This window comes from Panicum virgatum, chromosome 1K (genome assembly GCF_016808335.1).
Source record: "Panicum virgatum strain AP13 chromosome 1K, P.virgatum_v5, whole genome shotgun sequence".
In the NCBI taxonomy this organism is placed as follows: domain Eukaryota; kingdom Viridiplantae; phylum Streptophyta; class Magnoliopsida; order Poales; family Poaceae; genus Panicum; species Panicum virgatum.
In genome coordinates this window covers 19,766,878-19,778,181 of record NC_053136.1, presented here as the reverse complement: position 1 = coordinate 19,778,181, position 11,304 = coordinate 19,766,878, and the positions used below count along the sequence as shown (strand labels likewise).

Sequence of the window (11,304 nt, the reverse complement as noted above, 5' to 3'; positions counted from 1 at the left end):
TAGTTTTATAAGTGCCAAATTTGGAGCAAGGGTAGGATTGGATTTTTGTCATACCAAGAGATCTTACATGATAGCAACCCCTGGAGGGAATATAGCTTCCAATCAAATCATTAGACATGTGCCAATTAAGTTGGGTAGCAAATTGATAAAGACAGATTTGATCTTGTAGAACTTAGAAGGCATGGATGTTATTTTGGGCATGGATTGGATGACTAGACATAAAGTACTATTAGATATCTCTTCCCGAGCTATTGAGATAGATTCACCTTATCAAGGAGGCACCATACTCTATCTTCCACAACAAGAGTGCTTCAACTCTTGTGCCTATGCCATAAAAGAAATTAAAATTAAAGATATTTCTGTTGTGTGTGAGTATGCAGATGTATTTCCAGATGACTTGCCTGGAATGCCCCCTGATAGAGATACCGAATTCGTTATCGAGCTTCAACCCGGTACCGCTCCTATTTCTAAGAGGTCGTACCGTATGCCTCCAAATGAGTTGGCAGAGTTGAAAATCCAACTTCAAGACCTTCTTGACAAGGGTTTTATACATCCGAGTGCTTCACAATGGGGATGTCCAGCCCTGTTTGTGAAGAAGAAGGACAACAGTTTGAGGCTATGTGTTGACTATCGACCACTCAATGCAGTCACTATTAAAAACAAGTATCCTCTTCCCCGCATTGATATCCTGTTTGATCAGTTAGTTGGAGCCAAGATTTTCTCTAAGATCGATCTTCGTTCTAGCTATCATCAAATAAAGATCAAGCCCTGTGACATTCCGAAAACAGCTTTCTCGACCAGATATGGACTCTATGAATATCTGGTTATGTCTTTTGGTCTTACCAATGCCCCGGTATACTTTATGTACCTGATGAATTCAGTCTTCATGCCGGAGCTTGATAAATTCGTCGTGGTATTCATCGATGATATTTTTATCTACTCCAAGAATAAAGAAGATCATGCTCAGCATTTACGCATCGTTCTTTAGCGATTACGAGATCATCAACTTTACGCCAAATTCTCCAAGTGTGAATTTTGGCTGGATAGTGTGAAATTTTTGGGTCATACTATCTCCAGTGAAGGTATATCGGTTGATCCAACTAAAGTGCAAGAAGTAATGGATTGGGAATCTCCTACTTCAGTCCATCAGATTCGTAGTTTTCTCGGTTTAGCTAGATACTATCGTCGATTCATTCCAGATTTCTCCAGAATAGCCAAGCCTATGACGGAGTTATTAAAGAAAGGAATGAAATTTGTTTGGGATGATAAATGTGAAGAAGCCTTTCAAACTCTTAAAGCACGACTAACTACTGCTCTAGTGCTGGCTACACCGGACAGTACCAAATCTTTTGATGTCTATTGTGATGCTTCTAGTACGAGACTTGGTTGTGTACTTATGCAAGACAACCGAGTGATCGCTTATGCATCAAGAGCTCTCCGGAATCATGAGAAGAACTATCCAACACATGATCTGGAGTTAGCAGCTGTCATACATGCTCTTAAGCTCTGGAGACATCATCTTATGGGAACTCATTGTAACATTTACACTGACCATAAGATCCTCAAGTATATCTTCACCCAAGCTGATCTCAACATGAGACAGAGACGCTGGCTAGAATTAATAAAGGACTATGATCTAGAAGTGCACTATCATCCAGGGAAGGCTAATGTGGTTGCGGATGCACTCAGCCGTAAGTCACAATGCCATTGTCTATCTGTAGATCCATTCAACGAAACTCTATGCCAGGAAATGATGAAACTAAACCTATAAATGGTACCTCAATAAAGTCTGAACCATATAATTGTCGAGCCTACACTTCATGATAGCATCATCATGGCACAATTACATGATGAATGTATCAAAATCATCAAGGAAAAGCTATCCCAAGGAGAAGCAAAGTACAAATGTTCCCGTGTGGGGTCCAACTTGGGTGCAAACAGCACACCCGTGCAAGGGTGCAAGCAGCGCCCCTGGGCCGCCCGATGGTCATCCTATGGTACCTTGTATTTTCACACAGAAGCCCCCGACGGTCCTCTCTCCAGTGCAAAGGGAAATCACCAAAACCTCCCTTCCTTTGCATTCATTTGCGTTTGAGTACTTCCTCTGTTCGCTCGGCCTGGGACGACCTGCGCCGTCGCCGCCGGGCACGCCCAGGTCCTGCGCCGCCTCTAGAGCCACTGGGTCCACGGGCTTGCACCTGTCTCGTGGCCTCCTGGCCGTCAATGGAAGTCTGCTCCTTGCTCCGATATGCACGGCAGTGCCCTGCCCCTGGTCCGCCGCCGCGCTGCTGCCAGGCGGCCAGGGCAGCTGCGCGGCCGCGCCGCCGCCAGGCGGCCAGGGCAGCCGTGCCCTCACGCCAATGCGGATCCACCTGCGCTGCCGCTCCTCCAAGCGGGCGTGCAGTACCTCCATCCGAGCTGGCCTGTAGGCTTCAATAGGTCTGCCCCTGGGCCGCTGCTGTGCCGGCGCCGCCTCGAAGCTGATACACCTGCGCCACCGCTCCTCCAAGACGGCGTGCAGCGGTGCCCCTCCATCCAAGCTGGCATGTAGGCTGCAGCGGTTGCCTGCAGGGATGCCCGTCTATGGAATGGAAGATGTTACTGTGTAATTGTTGCGCTCGGCTATGAGATGATTGTAATCGATTTTCTATTATGTGGTGTGAAAAAAATAGCATGTACTGACAGAATAAAGACTGATTGAAATATGAGCTTCTTGTGAGATAATTGCGATGAAGGTTGCTGCCATGTGTTGTGTGAAATTGAGAATGACTTGAAATCTAGTGCCCTCTGCAAGTGTAAAGAACTGAGGGTCAGTGTGACTTGCCTCAAATCTGTAATGAGTTCAATGTTCAGCTTGTATTTATAATCTATGCCATATGTGCAATCAGTGCCCTAGTTCCTCACCTGACAAGCAGAACAATGTGAAGACAACCAACTGCAACATGCGCCGCAATAGTGTGCTGGGATGATCACAACATGAGGTTGCGCTCCATGCGCAGGCCTTGTCAGGAGCGCGGCTGCAGTTTTGGTGGCGCCGTCGTCCAGTTGACAACGACGACGCGGCAGCCAAGATCGAGGTCGCGCACTCGCGCGGCAGCAGTTCCGATGGCGCCGTCCAGTTGACGACGGCGGCGCGGCAGTCACGATCGAGGTCGTGCACTCCCTTCCTTTGCAGTTCCGGTGGCGCCGTCCATTTGACGGCGGTGGCGCGGCGGCCACGATCGAGGGCGCGGCAATCACGATCGACGTGATCTTCTGGGTTTGGTCGTGGGCTAATCACATTAGCAATTGAGTAATTGAAGGGGTTATTGGCAACTTGCGCGTGAGACTGAGGGGAGAAGTGGAGGGGTTTATGAGCAAAACTTGCATGCACCATTGGATGAGGATCGTGAGGACGGAGTGCACTGCTTGCACGATTGCACGAAAGGGCTGTTTGCATGCTAGTCGCCGCCTCCCGTGTGGATCATAAAGGAGTTTTGTGGTTTGAATTTCGTCTTGTTGTACCTAAGAATCACCAGCTTAGAAAACAAATTCTTGATGAGGCACATCTATCGAAGTTTTCTATTCATCCCGGTAGTACCAAGATGTACCAGGATCTTAAACATAATTTCTGGTGGACTCGAATGAAAAGAGAGATCACCAAATATGTTTCTTAGTGTGATGTCTGTCAAAGAGTTAAGGCTAGTCACTTGAAAGTAGCCAGTACTCTCCAACCTTTACCAATTGCATCCTGGAAATGGGAGGACATCAGTATGGATTTTATCGTTGGCTTACCCAACACTTCTCAGAAGCATGATTCTATTTGGGTAATCGTTGATAGACTCACCAAGACCGCTCATTTTATTCATGTGAATACAACTTATCCTGCCAAGAAGTATGCAGAAATTTATCTCGACCAGATTGTCCGTCTGCATGGAGTTCCAAAGATGATCATTTCTGATCGTGGGGCGCAGTTCATTGCACATTTCTGGGAACAATTGCAAGAATCCCTTGGAACCAAATTGATTCGTAGTTCAGCCTATCATCCACAAACAGATGGGCAAACTGAATGAATAAATCAAATCCTTGAAGATATGTTGAGAGCATGTACTATTCAATATGGCAAGAACTGGGATAAGTGCCTAGCACTGGCAGAGTTCTCATATAATAACAGTTACCAATCCAGCTTACAAATGGCACCATTTGAAGCATTATACGGTTGAAGGTGTCGAACTCCTTTGAGTTGGTAACAAGCCGGAGAACGCAAAGTCTTTGGGCCAGATCTAGTCATTGAGGCAGAAGAGAAAGTCAAAGTTATCCAGACTAATCTTAAAGTAGCCCAATCAAGACAGAAAAGTTATCCAGACAAAAGAAGAGAACCTTTACAATTCAAGGCAAGGGATTTCGTATATCTGCGAGTATCTCCTACTAGAGGTGTTCAACGTTTTGGCATAAAAGGGAAATTGGCACCCCAATACATCGGACCGTTTGAAATCATCGAAACTTGTGGTCCAGTTGCTTACCGAATCCGTCTTCCTTCTCAGTTGGCCGCCATTCATGATGTCTTCCATATCTCTCAACTCAAGAAGTGCATCAAAGTGCCCACTGAGATCATTAAACCACAAGATAACGAAATTGAAACCGATCTATCTTATGCTGAGTATCCAATCAGAGTTCTTGACACCAAAGAAATAAGTACCACAAGGGAGAAAGTTAAAATGTACAAGATCCAGTGGAATCACCATACTGAGGAAGAAGCCACTTGGCAGACTGAAACTTATCTCCAAAGAAATTTTCCCGACTTTCTTAGAACCAATCCAGCTTCCAAATCTTTCCATCCTTTTCTTCCTGTAATCTCGGGGCGAGATTCCTTTTAGGGGGGAAGGCTGTGACACCCTAGGTGTCTGCACAGTAGAACTGCAATTATTTTATGCATCATGTGCTTACTTTGCTTGAACAAGGGTCTTATTTTAAAAATACAAGGCTAAATGTGTAAATATGATTTAATGCAAGGACCTTCCTATAGTTTAATTTGAATAGGATGGACAAATATTGCTTTTGTGGAGGGTTTATTTGTAAAATTCAGTGTAATCATTACTTGGCAGGGAATTTTACTTTTCAGTCTGAAATTGAGGTGAATTTGCTTTGGAAAAGACAAAAATCCATTAAATTCAAAATCCTTTCTATGTTTTCAAAATAACTCTTTAACCTTTGATCAAATCAACTTTTGCACAACACCAAAGTTGTAGATCTTGAAAAGTTGAACAACTTTCATGTTGGGCACTTTTTCATTTGAGCCCTAGTTTAGGAGTTAATTTTGTTTTACAGTAGGACCCCTGAACTTTTCAGAAATTGCAAATAGGTCCATTAGTCATCTCCCTCCTCTCTCCCTCTCTGCTTCCTCTGCCGCCGGCGCAGAGCGGCGGCGCCGCCGCGCAGGGAGACCACCTCCTGCTGCTCCACCGCCACACGCGGCACCCCGCAACCCCCTGGTCCCACCCCCTCCGCGCTGGAGCACTCCTCCCCTTGCCACGCCGTCCGGTCGAGCTCCGCGGCTGCCACCTCGCCGCCGCCGTGGCTAGCTCAGGGAAAAGCCCGGCTTCCCCATCTCTCGTGCGCCTCAGCACCAGGAGAGTCCCCGCAACGCATTCCCCTCACTCGTTCGCCACATCCCCGCCCCAAACCCCCAGAACACCGCCGCCGTCCGCCCGCACGCCGGCGAGCTCGAGCTCACCGTCGACCCGCCACTCCAGACCTCCTCCGCCCACGCAGACCCCGCCAATAGCTCCGCCTCGCTCTCGTGCAGCTCCCTGGCCATTCCCCTTCCACCCTCGACCCCCGGAGCAACCTCGCCGCCGATCCCGTACGCCGACTGCCGCTGCTCGCCGTCGATGAGCCTCCTCCGGCCGCCTCCCCCTCGACCCAGACCCTCTAGCAGGTAGCGCTTGACGCCCTAAAGCTTCCTAGCCCCTCCACCCTCGCCGTCGGAATCGGCCAGTCAACACCCCCCTCTGCTCTGACTCCGGCCAAGGGCATATCTGCTAGGATTCAAAAACTTCTATGGACCTATCTGCAAGTTTTAAATCCTTTTCCTTTTGTTTCTAGGCTGAATTTTCAAAATGCCTAGAAATTCGTAGAAAAATTAGAAAAATACAAATCCAAATGTTTTGGAATCCTTGTTACAAGACCTACAAGTTTTATTACATACAGATCTTCAATTTTGGTCTGCATATTAAACCAAGGAAAAGAATAGAATAAATAGGCTTTAATTGTTCTAGAAGTTGTACTCAGTAACTTCATGTGGGTTTTGGCTAGAATGTGTCTTGCAATGTTACTAAAACCGGGTAAAAATTTGAACCCTTTTTGAAACTATTAACTAGGTCAAAGTTTCAAGATTCCTAAATCTACTAGTTTTACTAATGTATTTATTCTCGTAGAAATATCAAAATTCTGAGTGTGAAATTTTTTCCGTGCATGTATTCCACTAAAACATTACTGTTTTATAATTTTGGGAAATTTTAGATCTGTTTAACTATATCTTTGATTTAATTCGTGTTAAGTAGGCTTTAATTATGGTAAATAGTTTCCTTGTTTACAAAAATCTGAGAAAATTTGTGCAACTCTATTTTGGTCGTATATTCGTGTCTGTATACATTAAGATCCATAAATTTTATAGAACTTTCTGTACTAATTAGTTTTGCCATATGTGGTTTAATTTTGTCAAAATTATTACTTTAGTTTTGTGCCTAGATAAATTCAAAAAATTTATAGGACGTTCATAAGCATATGAAGCCTGTTATGAAAAAAATTGAGCTTCATAAGTGTTGTAGTTTGTTCTGTATAATTAAATATTTTTCTAGGTGCTGTCTGAGTATATATTTTATTATGAATAATTGGCTTCATGAAATGACATGAAATTTACAGAATAGACTACTCTCTGTACTTCCTATTTGAAGTATTTTTGCTGAATTTAAATGCTGTTTGTGTGTTGAGCTACTTATTTCTTAGCAAAACATGATTTATTTGCTATATGAACTAACTAAAACTTACTTTGTGAAGATAATCATGTTGTTTTGTGTAGTAAGACATGTTAAATAACTACTCTATAAATGATTGCCCATATGCTAAGTTGTGTTTACCATTTTGTTAGACTGCAACTTTATCAAAGTGTGTATGTTTGTAATCCCGTTTCTTGCATCACATATATATACGACTGTTCTAGCGGACGGAACGTACAAGCTGATCCTGGAGTCTGAAGGAGGTGATCAAGAAGCCCAGGTGAACGCCACTACACTGACTGAAGACCCGGACCAAAGTCCGGAAGAGCCCAAGGCTGATTTAGTTAGTGGCTACCACGAAGGCAAGCCCCGGACATAAACCCAGTATTTCAAATTATGCATTTTATATACTACTTACTTGTGCATTTACAGTTCTTAGGATTTGAATTGAAACCCTAGATGCATGATCCTAGGAACCTATGTACTGAACACTAGATTTGAGTTCGAGTAATTGCTATGCTTATAGGACTGGTAAAAGTCGAATGATTGCCTGTCACTCGCGAGCTTATAGGAGTTGATTGTTTACTTTCTGGAATCACTATAAGGACGTCGGACGGGATCATGTTCGATATCATGACCTTGGGTGAGACCCCATCTGTGTTGATGAATTCTGCTAAGGTCGCGGTGTGTGGTAGCGGTGGTTAAGTGTTTGAACGTACTAGCCACATGCCGTAAATATGGTACGCTCTAAGCCTAGTAGCTGATCGGACCGGTGAGTGGATATAACTTTCACTCTCTCTTAGAGATAGGTTTTTATGTTTATGTTGCGCAACACCACGGGTGAAGGGAGGAAGTTGGTGCCCTGTAGTCGGGGAGAGTGACCCTATCCACAAGCCGGAATGAAAGGTCAACGGTTGTTTGGGAACGACCCGACGGTGTTCCAAACGTGTGTGTTAGGTTTACCTTGCAAGGTTGAAAATCCGATTCGAATCGCCCGTCTCTCGTGGATATTGAGACTGCTTGATCCCTTTGCCACACAGAGTAATAAGAGTAATATTATTATGATCAATCTTGACGTTTGACTAAAGTTCTACCATGATTGATTAGAAGTAGTTGCTTACATAGAATGGTTAATCAACTAGAATATTGAAAGCTAAAATATGAAATTAAGGACCTACTCTTTATTGCTTTTCAGCAAAAGGAAAACCAGAGCCTTACAGAACCCTACATAGTCTAGCTAAGTGGACTAAGTATATCCGTTGACGGTTAAGTCTTGCTGAGTATTAGTATACTCAGCCTTGCTGTTGAATCCTGTTTCAGGTATGAGTTTTGAGGACCAGACCGCTAGTCTGACTTGGCCCTGCCCTTTACCCTCTCGCTGGTCCGTAGAGTGGGATCGTCTCCGGCCGGCAATGACCCCGACGAATGATACCTTGCTTGGGCTAGCTTGGTATACTTTTGTGACGTGTTGTAGCCGTCGTGTTTTCTTTCCGCTGCTTTAACTCTGAACTTTAAACTTATGTTTTGTATAACGTTTTATTGAGTTTGGACCTGTAATAATACTTTAAACTTGTTGTAATAACTACTATGCCTGTATTGTAAAATATATGGTTGTAATATATCTGGACTCGCCTTCGTGCGGGGTATGTTTGTTCGATCCGAGAACCGGTGGTTGTATCGGACGTTACCCGACAGACCAAGAATTATTCCGTTTGAAGTGCGTTTGAGTCGGTGTTGCCTTTATGGTAATGTACAACGCACTTGAGCCGTGATAATTCAGGTGGTTTACCACATATCGGTAACCATAGTTTAAATCTATTAGAAACGACTGAGAATTACACAAGAGAACTAGAGAAGAACCCATACCAAACTCCTGAGCAACTCGGAGTACTCGATGACTACTAAACTTGAGGTGTGTCGTGATTCTTACACCCTCTCGTATTTACAGGAGGGAGCCACAGGCAGCACATCACTGTTGTGTAGTTATGCTCCCTCGAACCGACGTTGAGGCTGGCACTCTTTTTCATTAATCTAAAAAGTAATTGAGCATGCCATTAACGAACATGAAGATCACTCTCGTTAACTGCTTCTGTCCTTGCAGCCAGATACTGCACCGAGCACTTGAAAGGATATGAGGAGCTATTGCTTGGTTTAGCACTCTGTTCGCTGTAACCAGCTAACAGTATTTTTCTCTCACATCAAACTAGCCACCAGCCAGATAGCAGTACTTTTTTCTCATAATAAATCAGCACCAGCCACAACCAACCGAACAAAGTAGGGTTGGAGCTAGATTTTGAGCTTGGAGGCTAGATTTAGGATCATGAACTTCAATTAATAGCCCAGGCAAGTCTTGAAATGATTGCACCCTTGCATTATGGCTGTGACTCAGTAATCTCATAATTGGTTGTCTCAAATCCCAGTTACTTTGTGTATACACTTATTACATCACAGTTTATATATATTACGATAGATGCAAAATCAGTTCATAACTCCATCGTCTTTGCTATTCGCAGCGTCTGCTTTGCCAAGTCCATACTCAACCGTACCTAGCACGTGGATGAGATCAGAAGCTGAATCTTAGTGTTTATGAAGTATAACTAGCTGCCAGGCAGGCCAGTCCCGGGCCTTAACCATATACATCGACTCGATCACAGTCATCCAAATGGGGTTCCTCATGGTGCTTCGGTACTTAGTAGCCATGAAAAGTAGCAGCGTTCTCGCTACCATTGCAATGGTAATGATATCGGCCCAAGCTCTTGACAACGCCAACCTGGACGGGTATGTGCCAGTGCCACCAGTGGCCATTGCTGGGCAGCCTGCCGCGCCGCCACCTGCTGCCGCTTCTGCAGGGCAGCCTGCGGCAGCGCCGCCGCCGGCGATCTTCGTGTTCGGGGATGGGGCGCTGGATGTCGGCAACAACAATGACTTGACTGGTGGGGAGATTGGGGACCCTGACCGCGCCAACCACCCTTACTACGGCATCGACTACCCCGGAGGGCAGGCCTCCGGAAGGTTCAGCAACGGATACAACATTGCCGACTTTATCGGTACACATCATCTACCTATATGTATGCTGTAGATCGAGATCATTGTGATCATTGATTCGGTGTGCGTGCAGCAAAGGACCTGGGATTCGAGATGAGCCCGCCGGCTTACCGGTCGCTTCCGGATCGCAGCCCTGACAAAATGGAGGGTTTCACCGGAGTCAACTATGCGTCTGCCAGAGCCGGGATTCAGGACTCCACCGTAAGTCAACTCGATTCATGCTAAGCCGTTGCAGATTTGCAAGTGAACTATTGTACTGACAGGATTTCTACACCACCTGTATATGACATACACTACAAATTTGCAGTTCGTAAACACGACCATTCCATTGTCGACGCAAGTGGAAAACTTCGGGGAAACAAGAGACCGGCTCAAGGCCCTGCTCGGCGGCCGCAAGCCTCTGAACATGTTCTTGTCGAAATCCTTGTTCCTGATCGGGCTGGGCACCGGGATGGACCTCATCCCGGACAGCAACCCTTTCGCCTCATTCTTCCCACCAAAGGACAACAAAACCCAGGTGCAGCGCCTCACGGAGTTGTTGGGGACAACCATCACCACGATGCACGGCATGGGCGCAAGGAAGTTCGGGATCATCAACGCTGGGCTCATCGGGTGCATGCCGTCCGTGCAGTCGATGTATGGCGGCCTCGGCGGTGACGGTCCATGCGACGATGACTTGAACAGGCTCGCCGCCGAGTTCAACTCCGCGCTCGGGACACTCCTGTCTGACCTGGCCAGCAAACTCCATCGCTTCCGCTACTCGCTCGCTGACTTCTACGGCTTCTCCAACGCCACCTTCACGAACCCATCAGCCTCCGGTAACTCAAATTCACCACAGAACTTTGAACAGACAAGATCAAATTATGGATGATTTGATGTTTTCTTATGGTTTGCTAAAAAAAAATCACAGGATTTGCGAACACCATCAGCGCCTGCTACTCCGGCTCCGGGAAACCATGCTCGAACCGTGCGGAGTACTGGTTCTGGGATTATTGGTACACAACGGAGCAGGCCGCTAAGCTCGCCGCTGCTGCATTTTACAGTGGCAAGAGGTTCGCCATGCCTGTTAACTTCAAGCGATTGATCGCGATGAAAGGATGAATAATTTCTTAGGATTTAGGTGAAATAAAGGTGTGTATCCAGTGTTCACGAGAGTGACCTTATTGGGTTGTATGGTGCTTGCTTGCACTTGTAGCTGGTTATGGCATGTTAATTGGGTGATGTGATGCGACTCCACTGCATAATGATTTCATCAAAGAATAATAAAACCAATCTATTGTTA

The 11,304-nt window shown here is 45.6% G+C and overlaps 1 protein-coding gene across 1 annotated transcript; it reads left to right on the top strand.

Moving 5' to 3' along the window:
- The first annotated feature begins 9,626 nt into the window (after window positions 1–9,626).
- On the top strand, window positions 9,627–11,304 carry LOC120651702 (GDSL esterase/lipase At5g37690-like). Its single transcript, XM_039929298.1, has 4 exons — window positions 9,627–10,024; window positions 10,096–10,223; window positions 10,330–10,840; window positions 10,933–11,304. Exons 1-4 carry the CDS (start codon window positions 9,640–9,642, stop codon window positions 11,121–11,123), a joined length of 1,215 nt encoding a protein of 404 aa, XP_039785232.1. The 5' UTR covers window positions 9,627–9,639; the 3' UTR covers window positions 11,124–11,304.

Bases quoted from the DNA above. Each gene is read 5' to 3' on its own strand.
- LOC120651702 (XM_039929298.1), top strand. From the start codon at position 9,640: ATGGGGTTCCTCATGGTGCTTCGGTACTTAGTAGCCATGAAAAGTAGC. The intron at 10,224-10,329 runs GTAAGTCAACTC...ACAAATTTGCAG, and splicing joins CCGGGATTCAGGACTCCACC to TTCGTAAACACGACCATTCC. The intron at 10,841-10,932 runs GTAACTCAAATT...AAAAAATCACAG, and splicing joins CACGAACCCATCAGCCTCCG to GATTTGCGAACACCATCAGC.